General features: G+C 38.5%; 1 protein-coding gene across 1 annotated transcript in view; it reads left to right on the top strand.

Annotated features, from left to right (window-relative positions):
- MND1 (meiotic nuclear divisions 1) overlaps window positions 1-24,836 on the top strand; it is a 62,468-nt gene that overhangs the window by 6,485 nt on the left and 31,147 nt on the right. Inside the window, exons 4-6 of the mRNA XM_040625486.1 lie at window positions 1,981-2,040; window positions 5,889-5,946; window positions 9,094-9,242. Coding sequence (XP_040481420.1) covers window positions 1,981-2,040; window positions 5,889-5,946; window positions 9,094-9,242 — 267 coding nt within the window. The remainder of the gene's footprint in view (window positions 1-1,980; window positions 2,041-5,888; window positions 5,947-9,093; window positions 9,243-24,836) is intronic.

Raw genomic sequence — 24,836 nt, forward strand, 5'->3', positions numbered from 1 at the left:
AGTTTTTGTATTACAGCTCAAGTTGCTTAACTCTCCCTGTTACAGTAAAATTTGAAGTGGAGAGTGGTATCTGTGAGAAGTAGATTGGGGACAGGTGATAAAGGGCCTTGTATATCACTGTAAGTGATTGGATACTTCTGGATGGTTCAGAGCCACTGAAGGCTTTTAATTTTAAGCAAGGAAGAGGCATGGTTACATTTGCTTCTTGACAGGGTATAATGTGAACTTAGAGGATGGGACAAAGTGTGGCCAAAACTGGCAGAACTCGGTGATTGGTCTGATGTGGAGTGAGAGGGGTGCAGGAACCTGGGATGACCGCCAGGCCTCTGGCTTGGCTAACAAGGTAGTACTGAGCTCAAGATCTAGAACAGCAGGTTTGGGGAGTAGATGTGGGAGAAGAAGAGTTCAGTGTAAACCCTCTGAGTTTGAAGTCTGTCCAGCAGGCAGGTAGACGCTTGAGATTGAAGCTCAGGAGCATTCTTGAGGCTGATGTAAAGATTTGAGGATTCAGCATAAGTGTTAGTTAAAACCATAAACGCAGATGAAATCAAAGAAAAGGTGTGAGGAGATGAGGGGGTCAGTAGAGAACCCCAGGGGAACTGCAGTGTTTGAGAGCAGACAGACAAAAAAGAAATATCCACTTGAAGCCTACTTATTTTACCCACACAACTCATCAAGGAACACCTGATCATTTTATTGCTGTGAAAATGAGTTAGTGGGTATCTAGGTTGTGTGCATAGCATAAAGACTGGTGTACTCTGGTATGTGTTCAGAATGGCAGTGTCAAGCCCCTTTCGCCAGCTATTGTAGGCTTTCATTTTCTAATGGAGTATTCGGTTGGACTGAATACTCAGTCTCTGTTTTTTATGTCTGCTCTTTTAAGTGGTGTAAAGTGTTTCAAAGTTCTTACTGAACAATTTATGTTGCCTCATACTCCTGTGTGATTTTTGAGAAAGATGCAGATCACTTAAACATTAGTGTGGAATTCTCTACTAGAGATGATAGTTCTCTCTTTTGTTTTCCGTGAATCTTCACCTTGAGGGAATTTGGCTTTTTAAAAAAATTTTGTATTTCAGCTTTATGTATATATTCTGAATACAGTATATAGTAAAATTCATTATCAACAGATTTTAATTACCTGTTAATTATCTTAATTTTAAATTGGCTAAACTGTAGTTCTAGAATAATAGTAACTTGGAGTAGGCTTCCGTTTTCTACTTGGGTAGGTTTTTCCATCCTCCAGCCTTCCCTCCACAATGCTCCTCAATGTCAACTTACTAAAACGTAACTCTAATCTTGTCACTCTCCTGCTTTAGAGATTGTTCAGTAGAGTCTCATTGTCTAGAATAACGTACATGCCCTTGGGCTGGACAGTCCGATGATCTGGCCCCAGACAACCTTTCTCACCTTACCTGCCACTCCCTCTCCACGCACCACACAGCAGTCGTCCCTGGGTGCTTGTCTTTCTGGAGCATTCCATGTACTTCCATAACATCGTGCCTGTGTGTGGTCTGTCCAGGACACCATCTCACCATTTCTCGACTTCCCAAATCCTTTTCATCTCTAGCCTTCCTAGATAGGCCTCAGCCTTCCCCAGGGTGGAATTCATTCTGTCTTTGGTAGCAATTTGTGCAATGACCTCTTCATCATTTATTAGTTATGACTGTTTTCTCTGTAAAGTTGTAACTTTTTTGAAGGTAAATACAGTGACTTATCATTGGATCATTTGATAAATATTGAATTTCTGTAAGCTGGCAGGCTCTGTCTCAACCCCAGTTCTTATTACTACACTGGCAGCACTAACCACAAAGCTTGGAATACAGTAGTTAAAATGAGTCTTTAGAGTTTTCAAACCCATTGGCAGACAAGACCATAACATTTCAGGTAATGTTTCAGACCAAGTTGTTTTAAAATATAGTGTCTTTTCTTTTTTTTTTTTAATGCAGTGTTTACTTTTTTATCTTTGTGCTTTAGTCAAAGAAAAAAGGACTGAGTGCAGAGGAGAAGAGAGCCCGCATGATGGAAATATTTTTTGAGACGGTGAGTTGTTTTCTCTAAGATTTTTAGTATTTTATGTAATTTTCTCCTTAAGTGTAGGTCATTCACAGTTTAACTGTATCTGTTTCATTAGATGTCAATGCTGATTAATTTCCTGAAGAATGGATGAAATTCTGCAAACAGTTTTTGTTTCTGTGAAGCTATGGAGTAAGAAAGAATCCTATCCCAATGTTCACTTCTGTCCAGAATGACCTTTCTGAAGCATATATTTGATTGTGTCCCCTTTCTGCCTACAAATAATGTTAATAGTTGACCTCTACTGATTGCCTCCTAGGTGCCAGTCATTGATCCGACGACTTGGTGTAGGTTATCTGATTCCATCCTTTTTAACTCTGTGAGATCAGTACTGTTATGATCTTCATTCTACTGATGAGGACATCTGATACACAGCCTATAAGATACCAGCCCTGAATCTCAAAAAATAAAAGCAGTAGTACCAGGATTCAGATCCAGGGAGGAACAACTGATTTTAGAGGCAGTGCTGAATCCTGCCTCCTTCTGTTTATGAATCTGTCTGTAGTGTAACACATGTATCATGGTACGTAGGCCACCTTAGTTTATTCCAGATATTTGTGCCTGCCACTAACAGGAAATATGTTTGAAGTTTCAGGTCCTAAGTGGCAGAGCCAGGATCCAAACCCAGGCACCCAGCTCTAGAGGCTGTTTTTTTACCATGTTGCTATACGTAGCTCCTTTCTTTCCAGGTTCAAGTCTAAATCTTAAGGCTACAAAAAACTCGAACTTTAACTTCCTTTGTCTTAGCTTCGTACTTGACAGGACCTTCAAAGTCTGGTCTGGCTCCAACCCACTGGCTACTTTCATTACATACAGGTGTGAAGAAGTTGGGAGAAAATGGTGAAGTAGAATATGAAATTAATAAGATAATTAATGATAATACTTGACATTTTCATTTTGATAATGCAGATTTTCAGCAAAACAAGCAAAACATTCTGGGGACCTTTGTTTTAAAAACTGCCCTCTAAGTGTAATCTTACTAATGTTACCTGCCTGCAATGACTTACCAAAAGTTATTGGCAATTCAGAACAGAGTATCATATTAATAATGATGATTAGGAAGAAGTGCCTGGGTGACTCTGTCAGTTATATGTCTCTGACCCTTGATTTCAGCCCAGGTCACGATATCAGGGTCATGAGATTGAGCCTGGTGTTGGGCTCTGCACTCAGCTCCGGAGTCTGCTTTAGATCCTCTCCCTCTCCCTTTGTGCCTTCCCCTGCTCACACACACACTCTCTCTCTCTCTCTAAAATAAATAAATAAAATATTTTAAAAAAAGAATAATGATGATTAGATAAATTGATGAAGCTTCCATGTGAAGATTATGACTATTCTGCTGAGTTTGAATATTTTTCCTGTGGTCTCAGCAAGAAAAGTAGATTTAATTCTTACTAGGCAGGGGAAAGCTGGAGAGAGTGGTGGGGGAAATTATTTTGTCCTTTATGATATTGTTAATTTTCTCAAGTATCAAAATTGGCTGTTTCAGATTGCAAATTTTTCAACCCTACTATCAGTTAATAACATGATACCGATGAGTATTAGCAACTTCCAGAAGCTCAGTAGTCACTGAGTTTTTATGTAAAGCTAAAAATTGATTGTGTAGATTGATTTCAGTTCATATATTCCTATATATTCATTCGTGTGTGTGTGTGTTTGAAGTTGCTAATGTAATAGAAAAACTTAAGAATAGCGTGGGAGCAATGAGGGGGCACTTGCACCTGAAATCTGTTTTACTGAATAGCTTTGTGACCTTAAGCAAGTATTTGACCTATGTCTCAGTTTCCTTGTCTCTTAAAAAGGATGGTAATAATTGTATCCAGCTGACAGTGTTGGTATGAAGGTTAAATAAGATAATCCATGTAAATCATTACAATGTCCAGATCATAAGTACTTAATTAAAAGTTGTCTAGCTTTATAACTGTGTGCCTTCCATGGTATCTTACACATGGTTTTACTCATATATATATATATTATAAAAATATATATATTTATAAAAATATATATATATACACACACACACACACACACACACACAAACGTACATATATAAAGGGCTAGAGCCCATTACGTTCATTTCTCCCTTATTACCTCTGTTTAATACTGTGGAGAACTAATATTTCCTTAAGATCATTTTCTCTGTTCACTTAAGTGACCATACTTCAGTTCTGAGGCTAGCACTTCGTAAGCCCACTTATTTACACAGCAATCCCACAAGGGCAGCTTGTCCGGGGCTCTTCCTTGATGACCACTTATAGGCAGATGGCTCAGTGAGTTCATATTTTTTTTTCAGGGAATCTAAAATGTTTGCAAATAGATTTGATTAATTGATTTTTAAAAATGCATTAGAGGTCTGAAAGCAGTAATTCATTTCATGTTTTCTGAGACCCTAAAGTATTACCTTTAGATGATTCATTTACAGACGTGCAAAATTGATTTCACACTCTAAGACCAGTGACAGTATTTTCCTTGATTTACTGAATCTTAAGTGTAGTGAGATGAAGTTACTTCTTCCAGTATTTTATTACAAAATATGAGAGAATTTTACAGTTAACACTTATATGCCCAACACCTAGATTCTATTTACATTTTACTCTACTTACTTTATCAGATATATATTCATCTGTCCTCTCCTTTATCCATTTATGTATTCATTTTGGGTGGGGTGGGGAGGGAATGCACTTTAAAGGAGTTCTTTATACATGTGGGGTACCAGTCTTTTGTCAGCTATGTTTTGTGAATATTTTCTGGTCAGTATTTGTCTTTTCAGTTTCTCAGTAGTGCCCTTGCATGAGCAGAAGTTTTAAATTTTTATGAAGTCTAATTTCCATCCTATTGAAGTTACCTTTTCAAGTTTATTTTAGAAGAAATAGAGCCTGGATTTCCATTAAAACAAACAATAATTCTGTTATAATTACTGAATACTCGAGTATTTCCAGATACTTCACTTTTGTTATCTAAGCTCTTTTCACCACTTCAACCAAGGCTTAGTACAAGAATAGAGTGTTCAGGACACCTGGGTGGCTCAGTCAAGCCTCTGCCTTCGGCTCAGGTCATGATCCTGGGGTCCTGGGATCGAGTCCCGCATCGGGCTCCTTACTCAGCGGGGAACCTACTTCTTCCTCTGCTAGCAGCTCCCCTGCTTGTGCTCTCTCTCTCTGTCAAATAAATAAAATCTTTAAAAAAAAAAAAAAGGAATAAAGAAGTGTTCTACATAGATTTTTTTTCCCAACTACAAGCAAGATTACATATTCTGCATGTTTATCTTCCCATACTGTTTTGTTTTGCACGTGGTGGACATGCCACCTGTCTAGGTGAATCACTGATAGGCAGCCATGAATTTTATAATTTTCCTATTGTTTAGGTATAGCTCTTCCGTGAAACCGTAAGTGGAAACAAATCTTGACAACTGCCTGTTGTACTTTTAGTTAGAACTGCCAAATCTGTGGCATATGATATATGCTAAGCAAATGACTGTGTTTTCTTAAAGCGTCAGAGAAGGTGATTATCTCATGTTAAAGAATTCATTTTAAGTAGTCTTTATACTTCATTGGGACGATTTTCTTTACATTCTTCTCTCCCTTTACTTTAAAGAACTGCATATTTGTGCAATATCTGTCCCTTTTAAGTTCTGTTGAAGGTATTGAACAGAATAATTGCAGTTTCTTCTAGATCTAAAATGCTTGATTCTGTTGCACTGTTCATTACCAGACACAGCTTTTATAGTAGTGTTTTACTAATATAGGTATGGTAAATATAAATATATTAGTAGAAGATAAATACATGTTTTTCGTCTCTTTTCAAACTCTTTTAAACAGAAAGATGTGTTTCAACTGAAAGACATGGAGAAGATTGCTCCCAAAGAGAAAGGCATTAGTGAGTATCAAAGATGGGCTGAGATATTTTGGGAAATATTGGTCATCTTTTCTGCACTAGTCTTTCATTTTATGAAAACATAAATTTCTAGAGATGAAGAATGTTTGTGAAAGTCCTTATATGATGTCCTTGGGCCATGGCCATGATTTTCATGAATGGAGTGTCTGCTTTAGGAAAATTACAGTGGAGTATGCATGCATACTTACACCTACACACGCATGCATGCACACATCCGTACACAAATACATTTATTTACAGGTGTAATTTCCTTCAAAAGAAGAAAAAACTGTTCAAATATGTTCACGTATTTGTTAAATGTGACTTTGTATTTTTACATGGTATATTCGTTTTCTGTGGCTGTTTAACAAATTATCCCAAGCTTGGTGGCTTACCACAGTAGAATTTATTCTCTCATAGTTTTGGAGGCCAGAAGTCTAAAATCGAAGTGTTGGTAGCATTGGTTCCTTCTGGAAATGCTGAAGGAGAATCTATTTCATGCTTCTCTCCTAGCTTCTGGTGGCTGCCAGCAGGGCTTGGCTTAATAACATCATTCTAATCTCTGCCTCTGTTTTCCCATTGAATCCCCTTTGTTTTCTCCCATTCTGTCTCATATAAGGACATATGTCATTGGATTTGGGACCCACCCTAAAGCGGATGATTTCATCCCGTGATCCTTAATTGTACCCTTTTTCCAAATAAGGTCACGTTCACGGGCTTTGGGAGTTATCTTTTGAAGGGTCACTGTTAAACCCACTACATATGATATATTTATTTTTTTAAACCTTATTTTCCTTATATAAGCTATACATGTTTAACAGATTTGAAAATTATAAAGTATATAATCAAAGTCAAATTTTTCGTAAGCCCTCTTTCTGGGGTCACCTCTGTTAACATTTGGTTGTATTTCGATGTCTTATTCTTAGGTTCTATCTGTCTGTGTATGCATGTATCTGTCCTTTTTTTTTCCCCCCAGAGGGAACCATGCTGCATATGCAGTTTTGTGTTCATGTATTTTTCTTATAGCATTATATCATCTACATTTCCCTATGTCATTTGCTTTTTTAAAAAAATGACATATAACATCTGCATCTCCTAATGTTTCATTCTGGGACCACCTACTGTGCTATAATTTGTATAGCCTGTCATTATTATTGAACTGCTAGGTTGTTCCCAAATTTTGCTGCTAAAATTAATGAGTACCATGCGATCTATAAATTTTTTTTCTAAAAAAACTAATTTTTTAGAGCAGTTTTAGGTTCACAGCAAAATGGAGAGGAAGGTACAGAGATGTCCCGTATGCTTCCTGCTCCCCCACATGCATAGCTTCTCCTATTGTCACCATCACTCACCAGTGGTGCATTTGTTACGGTTGACGCATCATAATCACCCAAAGTCCATGGTTTACATTGGGATTCACCCGTGCTGTCATACGTTCTGTGAGTTTGGATAAGTGTATAATGACACAGATGAGTATTTTTACTGCGCTAAAAACCCTGTGATCCATCTATTCATCCCTTTCTCTCCTCACCCCTACATTTTTTTCCACATCTCCTACTACTTCATTAGGAAATGTTCCTGGAATTAGAATAGAAAATAGAGACTTGGGGCACCGGGGTGGCTCAGTCAGTTAAGCATCTGACTCTTGATCTCAGCTCAGGTCTTGATCTCAGGGTCGTGAGTTCAAGTCCCACACTTGGAAAAAGAAAAGAAAAGAAGGTCTTGCGTAGTTTTAGGCATTTAATACATACTACTCCCAAAGTGCCTTCAGGAAAGTTTATGCCGAATTATATTCACATTCATTTCTCAGAACTGTGTGTTCATTTTTAGAATCCTTGATATTTCATTTCACTTTGTACTTCTTTACAAGTGAGGGTGGATTGTTTGTACATTTGGTGTTGATTTTTTTAAATTTGTTAAATCTGTAGTTTTCTAATAGATTTTATTATATTTGGGGATCTGCTGTAGGAAAAATTGAAGTGGACATGAAAATATGGATAATTTCTTGGTACAGTTTTACTTAACAGAAAGTAGGAATTGTTAATGAATTTCAAACATGAAATATGACTTTATATTTTTATATGCTATTTTTTAAAGCTTCTTTCTGATTTTTTTAAATCTTACTCCTAACCATAACATTCAGTTCACAAGTTTTTTTTTCTTTTTTAGTTTTCTTAACAAAAAAGGCAATACACATTCATTTTTGGAAAAAATAAGAGAAATGAACGAAAAGGAAATAAAAATGCCTCTTACCCACCATTCAAAAATAACCACTGCCTAACTAGTGCCTATTGTCTTTTAACTTTTTTTTTTAATTCTACATAATACATTTTGAATGCATATATATGCCATTAAATACTTTATAACATAAATTTAATGATTACATAGTATCCTATCGCAATAAAATACTTTTAAAAGTCCACTTATTTGGGGCGCCTGGGTGGCACGGCGGTTAAGCGTCTGCCTTCGGCTCAGGACGTGATCCCAGCGATCTGGGATCGAGCCCCACATCAGGCTCCTCTGCTATGAGCCTGCTTCTTCCTCTCCCACTCCCCCTGCTTGTGTTCCCTCTCTCGCTGGCTGTCTCTATCTCTGTCAAATAAATAAAATCTTTAAAAAAAAAAAAAAGTCCACTTATTTGACTGGTTTCCAATTTTTTGCTGTTGAAAACAGTGCTTTGACAAGCATCCCAGTGCATGTCCATCATTATTTTCTTTGGCCAAATTTTATAACAATGGAATTTCTACATAAAAGGCATGCATAAATCTAAGGTTTTAGATACATATTGCCAGATTTTCTTCCCATGTTGAGAGTACCCATTACCCTGAATGTTTTACTATATTTTTTAGGTGTTTTTAATTTGATAGTCAAGAAATCCTATCTCATTGCTTTATTTTGCGTTTCTTCAGTTATTAGTGGGGTTGACGTTTTTGTTTATTGACTGTATATTTTGTAGATGTCCATTGATGTACTTTTGTTTTTCTGTTGACGTATTTGTGGTTTTTGTTGTTGCTATTTTTAAAAGCTCCTCGTTAATTTATTAACCCTTGATCTGTAATATTTGTTGCAAGTGTTATCTTCAGTTTTTAGCCTTTTAATTGTATTTATGGTGTGTCTTAATAAAGAGTCTTTAAAAATGATGTTTTTTAGCCGCTATGTCAGTGAAAGAAGTCCTTCAAAGCTTAGTTGACGATGGTATGGTTGACTGTGAGAGGATTGGAACATCTAATTATTACTGGGCTTTTCCAAGTAAAGCTCTTCATGCGAGGAAACGCAAGTTGGAGGTTCTGGAATCTCAGGTAAGTCACTGCAGGTAAAGATTACAGATTTGTTTTGTAAGAAAGAAATTTGTTTTATTTAATCTTCTTTTCATGTAGTGGTTTCCATTAAATTTTAACATGCATTATTTGACTCAGAATCTAAAGATAATCAACATCTCTTTCTCCTAAACAATACAAGGAGCTTAGAATGTTTTAACTTTCATCCTCCCACCTGCCATGATGTTATTTTATAGTATTTTAGTTCCTTTTAGGGTTACAGAAGAATGGATGGGAAGGTACAGAAAGTTCCCAAATACAGTTGATCCTTTAACAACATGGGGTTTGAACTACATGAGTCCACTTATACATGGATTCTTTTCGATACATATAATACTGTAAATGTATCTTCTCTTTCTTATGATTGTCTTAACATTTTCTTTTCCCTAGCTTGCTTTATTATAAGAATACAGTATCTAATACATACAGCATATACAAAATATGTGTTAACTGTTGTTGGTAAGGCTTCTGGGCAACAGTGGGCTATTAGCACTTAAGTTTTGGGGGAGTCAAAAGTTATATGTGGATTTTTGACTGCATGAGTGTCACCCCTAAGCTCTGCATTGTTCAGTGGTCAACTGTATAATTCTCCTCCACTATCCGAAAGTGGAACATTCCTGTGAAACCTTTTGTAAGCTAAAATGGCATGAAGTGAAAAAGCAACTACCATTAATCTATATGGAAAAAATTTTTGAGTGTTTCTGAACCCCAAAAGGAGCCTCTCTTTGGCTTTTCAGATACCTGTAGGACACATCTTGCTAACAGATGCACAAAATAAATCAGGATAAAGTGCAGATGCTCATAGATCCAGTTCAAAGCCGTGGAGCCTGCTGCTCAGATGCTGAGTGTAGCTCCCAGGGAAGGAGCTTGCTGGAGCCGCTCTCACTGATCTGGGTGCGTGCTACCTCAGTACTGGCTAGCTGCACAATGAACGCTGAAACAGTATTTTTGCTTTTTATCTTTTTTTGTAAAAAACAAAAATACTCTTCAGATATCTTTTAGTTAGCAAAAATGGGTAGTAATATAGGTCTTTCATAAAAGGAAAATGGCATAACATGAACTTTTGAAGAGTGGGGATACCTGTACCATCCCTTCTCCCTACCTACACGCAATTTCCACTGTGATTTACGTTTTGTATTTAGTGTAGTACAGTTGTTATAGTCGATGAGCCAATATTGATACCTTGTCATTAAATAAAGTCCATCGTTTACATTAGGGTTCACATTTTGTATGTTGTGTGAATTTTGACAAATGCATAAATGTCGTGTATCTGCCATTACAGGATCATACAGAATTGTTTTGCTGCCCTGAGAATCTCCTGTGCTCCAGTTATTTGTCCATCCTTCCCTCTCCCCTAATCCCTAGCAACCATTGATATTGTTTACTATTCTACAGTTTTGCCTTTTTCTGGAATGTCGTATAGTTGGAATCATGCAGTCTGTAGCCTTTTCAGACTGGCTTCTTTCACTTAGTAATATACCTTTAGATTTCCTCCGTGCCTTTTGGTGGCTTGGTAGCTCATTTCTTTTTATTGCTGAACAATATTGCATTGCATAGATGTGCCACAGTTTGTTTATTCATTCAGCTATTGAAGAAAATCGTGGTTGCTTCCAAGAACATGTATTTGGTCTGTATTATAAGATTCCACTACATTTTTTTTTAAGATTTTATTTATTTGATATAAAGAGACACAGCGAGAGAGGGAACACCAGCAGGGGCAGTGGGAGAGGGAGAAGCCACCTTCCNNCTGAGCAGGGAGCCGATGCGGGGCTCGATCCCAGGACCCTGGGATCATGACCTGAGCTGAAGCAGATGCTTAACGACTGAGCCACCCAGGTGCCCCAAGATTCCACTGCATTTTAATTTTATTTTTTTATTCTTTTATACAACTGAGGGGGTGAATAATCATGTGGAATTTATAGTGTAGGCAAGAAGTGGAACTTTAGGGAAATGGGCTATGGACTTGTTTTGGGGTGAGGCACGGAAGAATCCTGATTCTCTAGAAGATAACAGGAATAGGAAAAGTGAATCAAGAATAGTAAGGAGATGAATTTTTTTCTGTTTGGAGATATATGGGATTATGTTTCTTCACAGGAAAATTCTGAAACACTGCTTTTTTAAAATGTTGCTCCTGGGTCCAAGAAGGTCAAAGTTTGTTAAGTAGCCTTGAGTCAGTCTGTGTTTTTAATTATAAGCAACACAAACTAACTTTGGCTGAGTTTAGCAGAAAACGAGTTTATTGGAAGATAAAAGATGGACTTACAGAATCACTGGGAAGGCTAGAAACCCAGTTCTAAAAGAAGGCAGGAACGAGGGAAGGTGCACAGCCAGACCACAGCCAAGGTCACGCCATGAAACCTGTGTTCTAAGGATTCTGCTGCCCCAGAGCCATGCCATGACCCCTGCATCTGGCTCTGTTGACATTGCTGACCTCAGAAGTGGATTCCACTGGTGCTCATGACCCTGGCTAAAGAAGCAGATCCCCCCCCCCCCCCCCCGCCCGCCAAACCCTCAAAAGAATAAAACAACTCTGTCTTAGCTACCAGTCACAGTTTTGGGAAGTATATGTCATTGACCAAGCCTGGATTACATGCCTACACTCTAGTTGCCAGGGGAACTGGGGAAATAAATGATTGGGGTTTCTAGTTTCTATGATGGGCAGTAGCTCCCTCCTGTTGGCACCCGCAATTCCTGAAAGAGGAAGAGGGTTTGAATGCTGAGTAGCACTCTTTCTCCTACCAGGTTAGATATTTACAAAATAAATCAACAGAAAAAACTGGAAAAGAGCACAGGACTTGGAGTTAGACTAATAACAACAAAATTATTGAATACGTACTGTCTTCTGTGTGCCAGATACCATTCTAGGCACTTGGGATCTGTTAGTGGACAAAGAGTGGAAGTGGGGAAACAGGTAGGTTAAGTTATTGGAATAATCCAGCTGTGAAGTAATGGTGGTTTGGACCAAGGTGGTAGCAGCCCACCTACCCCTCCTTAGCTGTAGGCAACTAGTAACCTACCTCTTTCTTTCTTTTTTCTTTTCTTTAAAGATTTTATTTATTTATTTATTTATTTATTTATTTATTTATTTATTTATTTTAGAGCGTGTGTGAGCAGGGGGAGGGGCAAAGGGAGAGAGAGAGAGAGAATTTCAAGCAAACTCCACACTGAGCGTGGAGCCTGACTCGGGGCTCAATCTCGGAACCCTGAGATCATGACCTGAGCCAAAATCAAGAGCCAGCCACTCAACTGACTGAGCCACCCAGGTGCCCCCCAATAAGCTACTTTCTGTTCTTGTAAATTTCCTTGTTCTGGACAATTCATGTGAATGGAATCACATAATGTGTATCTTTCATGATTGGCTTCTTTCATTTAGTGTAATGTTTTCAAGGTTTGTCCGTGTTGTAGTATGTATCAGTATGCCATTCCTTTTTATGGCCGAGTAATATTCCATTGTATTAAGATACCACATTTTATTTATCCATTCATCAGTTGGTGGCTATTTGGGTTGTTTCCACCTTTTGACTGTTATATGTGATGCTGCTGTAAACTTCATGTACAAGTTTTAGTGTGGACACATGTTTTCATTTCTCTTGGGAATTGCTGGGTCATATAATAACATGATTAATTATTTGAAGAACTTCCAAACTTGTCTCTAATTTGGCTGCGCCATTTTACATTCTTACCAGCAGTGCGTGAAGCTTCCAGTTTCACCACATCCTCACTGAAACTTATCATTACCTGACTTTTTTGACTCTAGCCATCCTAGTGGTTGTGAAGTGGCATCTCATTATGGTTTTGCTTTCCATTTCCCTGATGACTAATGATGTTGCGTATCTTTTCATGTGTTTACTGGCTATTTGTGATCTTCCTTGGAGAAATGTCTATTCAGATCCTTTTACCCCTTTTTTAATCTTTTAATCATGTTGCTGCATTTTCTTTCCTGCTAGGAAACAACACGCATATTCTTCACTCAGCAACTTTTTTTAAAAGTTAATCATGAAATTAGAAACTTTATACAGGGTAATTTACTTTCAGGCCTTATTGCATTTTTCTATCTTCATGGTTTGTTCTTTTATCCTCTTTGAGAATTCCCTTGCCCTTCTTTTCTAACTAGCCAAATTCTACACATCTGTCTTCTCAGAAACCATCTCAAGCTCCCATAGCTTACAGTGTTTTGGGCCTTCTCTAAACCTATGATATTTTTGGCTTTACCATGATATAATGTATTGCTTTGGTACATACTGCTGGTTTTCTATGTAATGAACATTGCCCCTTTCTTCTTTACTAACAAAACATTTTGTTGAGGCAGCAGCGTGTCTTACGGAAAAAATGCTCATCTTCCCACGCTCCCTTGCAACTAAGAGTGGCAATGGAAAACAGTTTTGAGGAGTGAGATGTAAGTGAAAGACTAGTTTTGAGGTTTGTAGGAAAGTGTTTACTTTCCTCATAAAGGCAAAACCCTTTCCCCTTCTTTACCATGATGTGGACATGAGATTATATTGTAACCCGACAGTAAGAAGCATTAGGATGAAGACGTGTTCCTTAAGCATGTCAGAGCCTGAATAAAAAGGGCTCGGGTCTCTGGTGGCATTTTGAGATGCTGCACTAGCCTTGGACTGCCTGACCTCTGGACTTTGTAATCCAGTTTTAGTCAAAAGTTCTGTTATTGTAGCTGAAGGTATTCTAAATGGATACAATTGCTTTGAAAACTTCTTTTACATAAATGTAACTTAGATTTTTTATTCGTTGTCTATCACTTTGTAAGACTGTTTGCTCCAAAACTTTGGGGCTTAAAGAAACAAATACTGATATTTCACAGTTTCTGTGGATCCAGGCATGGCTTAGTTAGGTACCTCTGGCTCAAGATCTCACATAAGGTTGTAGTCAAACAGTTGACTGGGGACACATTCTCATCAGAAGGCTCATCTGGGAGAGGATTTACTTCCAAACTCAATCATATGGTTATTGGATTTAGTCCCCTGAAGGCTGTTGGACTGAGGGCCTTGATTCCTTGATAGTTTTTAGACAGAGGCCTCCTTCATTCCTTATACCAAGGGCTTCTCCATAGGACAGCTCACAGTATGGCAGCTGCCTTCCCATAGAGCAAACATGAAGGGAGTCCAAGACAGAAGCTACTAGGTTTGCTAGCAACTTAATCTTGGAACTGACATCTCTTTACATCTGCTACATTCTGTTTTAATGAAACAAGTCATTAAACACAGCCCAGACGTAAGCAGAGATTACAAATGGGCATAAATACCAAGGGGCAGGGATCATTGGGGCCATCTTAAAGGATACATGTAGAGGATACATACCACAGATTTTAAATTTTGTTTAACTTTTTACATGTATCAGTCTTATCTTCTTGATTAGTTTTTAATAGCTTTATTAAGGAATAATTGACATACAAAAACTCACATTTAAAGTTTATGAATTGGTAAGTTCTGGCATAGGTATACATCCATGAAACCATCACCACGGTCAGGATAATGAGCATATCCGTCATCCCAAAATTTCTTCATTCCCCTTTTTAGTCTTTGTCTCCTGCCCTTCCCTGCCCTGCTTCCCCTGCTCCCATTCCCAGGCAAGCACTGATTTGCTGTCACTATACATTGGTTTATATTTCCTAGAATTTTATATCAATGGAATCATACAGTATGTAGTCTTTTTCCTGGCTTCTTTTACTCAGCATAATTGTTTTAAGGTGTATCCATGTTGCTGTATTGTTCATTCATTTTTATTGCTTAGGGATATTACATTGTCTGGAGATATGACAGTCTGTTTATCTTTTTGATAGACGTTTGGGTTTTTTGTTCTAGTTTTGGGCATTAGAAATAAAGCTGCTATAAACATTTGTGTACAAGTCTTTGTAGGGATATATGTTTTTATTTGTGTTGGGTAAACACCTAGGAGTGGAATGGCTGGGTCATATGGTAGGTGTTTTTTTTCACCTGTTTTCTAAAATGCTTGTGCCAGTTTACATTCCCAGCAGTAATGTATGAGAGTTCCCAGTCCCTCCACATCCTTGCCAATACTTGGTATCATATGCATTCTAATAAGTATATAGTGATATCTCATTGTGGCTTTTTTCCGTTTCCCCAGTGATTAATAATGTTGAGCATCTTTACACGTGTTTATTTGTCATCCATATGTCTTCTTTGATAAAATGTCAATACAGATCTCTTACCTTTAAAATTTTTTTTTTTTTTTTTTTTTTTGGAGTGCTCACATGTGAGCTGGGACGGGGCGGGGAGGGCCTGAGGGAGAGGGAGAATCTTAAGCAGGCTCCATGCTGAGCGTGGATCCCAACGCAGGGCTCAGTCTTATGACTTTGAGATCAGGACGTGAACCGAAATCAAGAGTCAAATGCTTAACCAGCTGAGCCACCCAGGTGCCCTCCTTTTTTGTCTTTTTTAAAACTTGGGTTGTTTTTATTATTGAGTTTAGACAATTCTTTATATATTCTGGGTGCAATTCCTTTATTAGATAAATGTTCTCTGAACTTTTTTCTACCAGTCTTTGGTTGTCTTTTCATTCTCTTGACTATCTTCTGAAGAACAGAAGTTTTTTTAATTTTGTTGAAGTCCAATTTATCAATTTGTTTCTTTATGGTCGGTGTTTTTGGTGGTATATCTTACCTTCTTCCAGGTAATTATTTGTGCCTGAAATTGGGCATAACAGGTGCTGATTAAGCATTTCTGGGTTGATTTCTTGAGCCAGAAAAACTCTGCCTTTCAGGGGAAAAATGGCCAAATGTATGTTTTTTATTTCTTTGCCTCTGAATTTAGCGTAATATCTACTTAGCAAGTGGAGGAGCTTGGCAAATAGAAGTAAGGAAGAGATCTAATTAGAATCTCCAGTACAGTGAATCTATTTTTAAAAAGTGAATTTGATATCACTGTTTGGTCTGAATGTTTGAGGAATAGGATGTTCTAATTAGTTACTGTTAATATACTCCTCTCCCTACAGGTCTGAAAGTTGGCATCAAATGTGTTTTGTGACACACCCCTCTCTCCACTTCCCCATTTACAAGCTGGAGGTCAAAGATTAATCTTACACACCTGCTCAGAAATCAGGTCAAGTTAGAGGTGAGCACTAGGTAGTTGTTCTGTAACTTCTGTTCTGAGCACTCCAGAAGTAAATGAAAAACATGATTTTGATATGTCAGTTGTAAAAGGTTGATAGCCCTTGACATTTACTATATATAGTTATTTAAAAAACAAACGAAACTCAGTGCCTTTTCACTGACCTAAACCTGCTTTATTCTTTCACTAAAATTTGATATGACATGTCAGTATCAGACGGTGCCCCTCAACCATGGTTCTGAAGATCACTTATTTTAAAGAAGCAATGTGGCTTAATGGAAAAAGAAGTAGTTCGAAGTGAGACATGGGTTGAAATCACAGCCTCACTTCTTACTAGTTGTGGGATCTTCGAAAAATTTTTTAACTCTTTAAAGCCTCAGTTTCCCAGTTTGTGAAATAGAGATTATACTTGAAAGGGTTGTGGTACAGATTAAGTGATATGTGTAAAGTGCCTGAAATACTAGGTACTCAGAGATTCAGCTGAATTAGTATTCACCCAGGAGTACATACCGTAAGTTTATTTGTTCATTCAGAACAAATATTTGAATATCTGCTACGTGCAAACCAATTTACCAGATACTGGAGGTCCTTTGTAAAAGTAGAAGTGAAGATTCATGCTCTGTAAGAACTTGTTGCTGTGCTCAAGATAAGATATCTGCCTGTGAAAGAGTGAAATTTAGAGTGAAAAGTGTAATACGAGTTTTGAATGAGTGGTGATTAAAAGTGCTGGAAGGGAAGTTGGGATTCATATGAAGATAGAAAGTACTCAGTGTTGCAGTGAATCAGATCCCAAATTCAAGGTTGCTCTGAAGGATCAGTTTATTCAGCATATTGCCAAAGTGAAAGGTTAGCTTCCTTTGAGTTTCTTGTTAATTACTTCCAGATTAGAGAGAGCATGGAGGAACTCTAAATTTCCTTCGTTCTTTTCTTTTCATTTCTTTTGTTCCTTTCATCATTCTGTTCTGCTTTGGTTCTGCCAGTGATTCCAATTATGTACAGAAATGTATTCATCCCTTTAGAACGGACATTCTTGTAGTAGATCTGAAAATTAAATCAAGAAACACATTTTTTTTTCTCCTTTGCCTTTAGGTTGTATGTATTGATCATTATTAAAGACAGTCTAAAAGCCTCATGGTTATAATTTATGTTTCTCTTTAACATATTCTAAGATGGCAAATAAGCCCATCAACTATGTGTAGTTTGCATTAACTGCTTTGAGAGATATTACTATATGCCTGCTCTGTGCATGCACTGTGCTAAGTTCTGTGGGCAATAGAAAAATACTAGAACATGTGTTTCATGTTCTGTACTTGGTAAGGCAAGATAAATACCTTAAATAACTTTCATGAAAAGACATAGTTAATTAGCCTTTTAATTTATGTAAGATAAGTGCCAAATACTATCTGTTCTATGGGTCCTAATTGTTCTATGAGTTGAGAGGATGAAAGATTTTTATCAATCCACATACTTAGGGAGACTTCCTAGAAATGATTATCTTGAGCTGCAAGTTGAGGGATTCAGGTGGATGGAGGAGATTCTCAAAGGGGGACGGACGGAGCCATTGATGCTGATGTTGAAAATGGCAGCCAAAATTCCCTGAGTACTTAGCCAGGTACAGTTTAAGAGTTTGTCTTAGTCCATTCAGGCTGCTACAACAAAATACGACAGACTGGTTAGCTCATAAACAACAAAACCTTGTTGCTCACCATTCTGAAGGCTGGTCAGGTAGGAGCACTCTCCTGGGTCACAGGCTTCTCGTTGTATCCTCACCTGGTTTAATTGCTTCGGCATCTCTCTGGAGCCTGTGTATGTGGCACTAATCCCATTCCTGAGGGCTCACCTTCATGACAGCAGTACCTCCCAAAGGCCTTACCCACCTAAGGTTATCACCATGACCTTTGAGGGTTAGGATTTCAACATGTAAACTTTGGGGGGAACACAAACATACCATAGCAGAGCTTTTGCACGCTTCATAGCACTGGACTCCCAACACCTGCATGAGGAGGCATTAACTCTACCTCCGTGAGAAGACTGAGGCACCAAGGGGGTGAATAACTTGCCCACGGTGATAGTATTAGTAAATGGTAAAGCAAGATTTGAATCCAGGCATTCTGACCCCACATCCCTCGCACATAACCACAGATAAAGAAAACTTCAACGTAAATATGTTCAGTGGATAGTTGGTGACCAGTCTGGAAAGAAGATGGAAGTTGTTGTTGTATAGTAATGGGCAAATAAGGTTGGAAATTGGATTGAGGCCCATATTACAGGGTATCTTACTGGTTGGATTTTATTATGTACACCAAGCAGGGGAAGTTGAAGATTTTTCTGCCAGAATATTTTTATTTATTTATTTTGCTGATCTAATTGCTTTTAAAAATTAGATTATAAGCTTAGAAAATAGTGTTGTTACATTGTGGTATTAAGCAAAAATTCCCGCCCCCGCCCCCCGTATAGATGAGTAAGACATTATTAATGTTGCTGAGAATAATGTAATGTGTAGTAATTTATTTCTGCATGATTGAAATAAATATTTGGATTGGGTTAGAAGAAATAGTTGATAAACTAGTCTCTCTAAATAGCTGTCACATGGATGCATTCCTGAACATTTTCACGTAAATCACTAACTTTCTTGGGCAAGAAAAGCTCACGTGGAGCTGAGAGTGGTGGTGCATGTTTAAGGGTGCTGGTTCTTCTGAAATAGAAGCAAATATGTTATACTGTTTGGTGGTAGTAGAAGCAGCACTTTTGGTTCCACAGAAAATAGAAATAACCAGGTCTTTTTTTTTTTTTTTTTTAAGATTTTATTTATTTGACAGAGAGAGAGAGACAGCCAGCGAGAGAGGGAACACAAGCAGGGGGAGTGGGAGAGGAAGAGGCAGGCTCCCAGCGGAGCAGGGAGCCCGATGCGGGATTTGATCCCAGGACCCTGGGATCCTGAGCTGAAGGCAGAGGCTTAATGACTAAGCCACTCAGGCGCCCCAGAAATAACCAGATCTTTTTCTCCTAAGTCTTTGTTGTGAATTTGTTGTGAATTTTTATGTAGCTTAAAAATTAATTCCATTGTGGGAACTCCTCAGTGAAATGGCATTTCTCTGTATCCTGAAGAATGTATAGAACTTTTTAAAGGTCAAGAGATGATTTTTTTCTTCTTGATAACTGTTTTGGGAGTTTTGGCTAAAACTTGCTGGTTTTTCCCAGTGCAATAGTGATTTTAGTCAGTGTGTCTGTGTAGGTGTATGTGTGAGGAGAGAGAAAGTGTATATGTGTGTGTCAGTGTGTGTGTGTCCATGGTCTTTCTAACTATCTTTTGTAAAGAAAAGCAAGACAAAGCGCATTAGGATGAGCTATTCTTTCCATCATCTTCTGGTTCTCCTTTTCTTTGTTTTGAATAGCTTGGCCTTAGAAATGAAGGAGCGATCTCAACCTCGAGGGAAGGGCTTCCTTCATTTTACCTTAGCTTCTATTGATGGATGTGGGATGGCGTCCTAGAACATGTACGTGACTACGTAAGAGAAATGTTATAATTACTGTGCGTGACAAGCTAGTCATAGTGTCACCTGGCAGTCTTGGAAATAACTGACCACTACTGATTTGAAACGCACAGTTTTTAGTCTTTTCCCAAAAGGAATACCATTTCCTTTTTTTTTTTAAAGATTTTATTTATTTATTTGAGAGAGAGAGACAGAGACAGAGATAGAGAGAATACAAGCAGAGGGAGAGGGAGAAGCAGACCCCCTGCTGAGCAGGGAGCCCGGCGCGGGGCTCTATCCCAGGACCCTGGGATCATGACCTGAGCTGAAGGCAGACTCTTAACCAACTGAGCCACCCAGGCGCCCCAGGAATACCATTTCCAATATGCTTTTATTTTGTATTCACACCCCTGTCTATCCTTCTAGTACTCCCCGTTCTGACTTGGATATTTCTTTTCTTCCCTGCCAGAGCACCCTGAGTGTAACTCCAATCCACCCCTCTGTGCTGCAGCTGTTAGGTGACTCAACCCCATCATTAGTCAGCCTGTATCCTCAGGACTGGGCATAGTTCTTGGCAAATGACAGGTATTTGACAAGTGAGTGAGAATTAAAGGAAACAAAGGGTATGAAGTTAGTTCTAATGAAACCATGCACTGATTCAGAGAATTTCATTAGTGCTGCAGCAAGTCTTTGTAGCAGTTTTTAACTGATTTTTTAAAATTTAATTAAGGGGTCAGAATTATGGAAATCATACCTTTTAAAAGAAATTATTTTGCTCTGTTAAGGTCTTCCATAGTTCTTCATCTAAATTCTGATTTGCAACCCATTTATGACTAGTGGAAGGTAGTCTAGGGGACACATTTTCTAGGACTAGGTTTGTGTTAAACATTACATTTTGAAATCCATGCTAAGCTGGATTTCAGACACAGTGTATTGATTTGGGAGACCCTAATAGATTCTCTATGATAATTTAAAGATTTTTTAAAACTGGTTTTTAGAAATGAGTATATAGAATTATTTATTGCCAAAACTGAGTAAATAAAGAGTAGATCCACTAATGGGCCATGTGGACAACTTTGAAATGTTTTTAAATAAAAATAAGCATTATTTCTATTGAAATTCACTCAGTTCAGTAAATGTTTAGTGAATGCTTGCTGTGGCCGGTGTTGGAACTGGTGACAGGGACATAATGATAAATTAGGTCCTTCCTGTCCCCAGGACCTCACAGTCTAGTGAGGAGACACACCTATCCACAAATCATTGCAGGATGATGTGATGTGCGTTCTACTGGAGAAGATGGTAGTACAAAAGGAGCTGAAAGTTAATTCTGCTAAGGACAGCCTTTCGGTTAAGGAAGGAGACATTTAAGTTGGTTCTGAAAAGAATTATGGGAGCTTAGGAGAGTGTTGAGGGTGCAGGGCATAGTGGATAACAGAGACCAGTATGTTAAGGCAGTGACTTAAAAGAGAAGACTCCAGACCCAGAGTCTTTAGATTCAAATCCAACTTCTTCCATTTACTAGAAACCTCTTTTGCCTCTCTTTTCTCATATGTACAATGTTCCTAAAGTTTCCTACTTCACAGGGTGGTTGTGACATATAATAAATGGGTTATATATAACTGCTTACAATAATGACTGATACATAGAAATGTGGTTTTTTTTTTATTTTAATGTAAACTCTATGCCCAACATGGGGCTCACGACCTGAGATGAAGAGTCACATGCACTACAGACCCAGCTGGCCAGGTGCCCCAATATATAGTAATGCTTTAGCTTTTGTTATTTTATGCAAAAACCAGGTGTGTATAGAACTATATAATGTGTGATAGAACCTTTTTTGGGGGGGAAGATTTTATTTATTTATTTTTTTAGGTAATCTCCATCCAACATGGGGCTCGAACTTACAACCCTGAGATGAAGAGTCACATGCTCTACCAGCTGAGCCAGCCAGGCACCTCACGTATTAGGTGTTGTTCTTTACTGCTCCATTTCGTGTAAGGGATCCATGAACAATAGCTGGATTGGTAGGCAGATGCTGATAATAAAGGACTCTTTCTCTTGAAGGATTTTGAGTAGGGAGATGAGGTAATCACAGCCTTATTTTATTTTATTTTAAAGATTTTATGTATTTGAAAGAGAGAGCATAAACTGGGGGGAGGGGCCGAGGGAGAGGGACAAGCAGACTCCCTGCTGAGCAGGGAGCCCCGACTCCGACTCCAGGCTGGATCCCAGGACCCTGAAATCATGACCTGTGCTGAAGGCAGCCTCTTAACCAGCTAAGCCACCCAGGTGCCCCTCAGAGCCTTATTTTAGAAAGATGGTTCTGTGGGCAGTACAGAAGATAAGTAGGAGTGCCCACTGTAAAATTGTTCAGTTAAGAGACGATGAAGTCCTGAAATAAGACACTGGCTCTAGGCTTGAGGAGAATAGAGTGGGAAGACGTTTAGGAGTGGAATCTACAGTCATGAGCAGTGCACACCTTGAGTCTGTGAAGTTCAGATTTTTTAAAAATAGTAATTTTTATCTAAATGTAGATTTTCCCCTTTGTTGCTTGTCTTTGTGTGTGGATGGAGAATACATGCTGTCTGTCTATATTCTCCGAAAGTCAGGTTCAGGTAGCCTAAATGATGACGATGATTATGTTTTTGAGTGAAAAGATACCCAAGACCCTTACATAGCCAATATAAATGCTCAGGTTACAAACTCACATGGGCAGAAATGAAACCTAATTTCAAATTTGAGCCTATTCCACCTGGTAGTAAAAAAGGAAGTCACCTGAGGGATTTCTCAGTAAGCCCAATAAACTGAGGTAAATTCAGCCAGTTTGAATTCTTCCCTCCCCAGTGGCCCACTTTCTCTTTGGGGTGAGCATCTCTACTCTGGCTCACATAGGAACGGTTTTGGAAGAAGCGTCTGGTCCTTGGCATTCATCCAGGCCGGCGTCTCCTGAAGGAACCAGTGTTCCCCCTTAGTCCTCTGCCTTGCAGCGGCACCTCCTGCTCGGGTTAGTGCACCCTTTCCCTTTCTCGAACATGGGAACCCTCACTCCCAGCTAGGTGTCCCGGACCGCTGTGGTTCTGTAAGAATGAGAAGCTCCAGGCCCACTGTGCTCCCAATAACACAGGCAGGAGAGCTTCTTCGAACCTCCTGTTGCCTGATAGTGTGGACAACAGCTGTAGGTAGGTCAGGGTTATCAGAAATCCCCACCAGTGCCTAACTCGTGCTTCCACGCTTTCTTCCTCCTCTCCTACTTTTCACTGATCATTTGGGAGGACAGAGCAGGACTGGTCTTAGAGTTTTCTGACTTAGACCTAGATTTTGAATTTTGAAAAAACAAAAAGAAAAAAACACCTCTCCTGGTTCCCCTTTGCTATTATTGAAGCTTGTTAATGCTCTGTTAGAGCATTTATCACGGTTGTCGTGTTTACACGTCTCTCACATTAAGTATGCGGCTCAAACCGAGAGACTTTATCTTCAGCTTTCTCTCCCCAAAACCTAACACTAAGCCTAATAGAAAGTAGGCATTTAACCAATCGAACAAATAAATGAACACATGATACAACAGGTCAACTTCTAAACCATGTTCTTACTAGCTTTAAAGTTTTCTAAGATGTTTGATAAAGATTACTTGTGTCTGCAAGTAATTGAATATCTGACTAATAGTGGCTTAAATGGAAGTTTCTTTTTCTCACATACAGTCCAGAGGTAGGTGTCTCTTAGTCTGGATCAGTGATGCAGTGGTCTCAGGGTCGGCATCTTCGTGAGCCTCTTGGCCTTTCCATCACAGTCATGAGATGGCCGCCACAGCTCCTTTTGTGAAGGACGGTAAATTGCTGGAATGGCTGTCTCCCTTAGCAGGAAAACAAAAGCTTTCCCAGAAGCTCTCCAGTAGACTTTTGCTCAATTTTTATAGGTCGAAGAAGTGTCACAGTGCCACTTCGAGCTCTAGAGGAAACTGGGAGTGGACCTGGGTAAGGGAGGAAGGAGGTTGGAGGTGGATTAGATAAGTCAGTAAGCCAAAAGGGCTGGCCGAAGGCATGGTAATAGAAATAGGACATCATTTTATGGAAGTATAAAGTTCTATAACTGTAGCACAATTGATCAGATAACAAAGTGTTTACTGATAATGTAGTCCATTCTCTATGAATACCTGAGTTATACAGAAAACACTCTGCTTTATCTTTGATTTTCTTTCCCTCCTTAGGCTGCAGTAGTGATGCTGGGCTGTAGTGTTATAATCAACAAATAACATTTGTATTTTGATTTTTCCTTGAAATATGGTAATACTTGACCATTTTCTTGTATAATCTTTTTTTTTTTTTTTGCTAGTTTTGCTGCACAAATACATTTTCACTAGTGTATGTTTATACTTCTATAAATATTATCTGCCTGGGATTTTTCTACTTTTTTGAATGCCAGGGGTTCTAATTTATTTAAATAATTTTAATTTCTGCTGCATTGAAAGGTTCTTTTTTTTTTTTCCTTAAGATTTTATTTACTTATTTGAGAGAGAGAGAGTGAGAGAAAGAGAGCGCAAGCAGGGGAGGGGCAGAGGGAGAGGGAGAAGCAGGCTCTTCTTGAGCCTAATGTATTAATTAATTACACTTTATCATAGGTATCTATGTATAGGGAAAAACAGTATATGCAGGGGCCTAGGACCATATCCCCTGCAGATAAGTGGGGGGACTACTCTATTACCATTTACTGCTGTTTTCTTCTCTTCACTCCCATGCCCTTCAAGATTGATTCCAAAGGATGTTTTCTCCTCCATACTTATTCCCTTAGATTGCATTTTTAGTCTGTATAACTAATATCTGAGTAAGATCTGTAGCTCTAAAAGAAACTTCATATTCTTTCCAGACTTCTGTTTTTAACTGAACATGTGTAAGAATGCAGAAAACAGAGATCATCCTGGGGTCTGTCACTTCCACAATTCTGCTTCCTTCACATTGGAAGATTAACTTCGGTTCTTTTTATCTTTTACGTAATCCATCACCACTTATTGTCAGTTACCTTTA

This window comes from Ursus maritimus, unplaced genomic scaffold, assembly GCF_017311325.1.
Source record: "Ursus maritimus isolate PB19 unplaced genomic scaffold, ASM1731132v1 scaffold_11, whole genome shotgun sequence".
NCBI classification, from domain to species: Eukaryota; Metazoa; Chordata; class Mammalia; order Carnivora; family Ursidae; genus Ursus; species Ursus maritimus.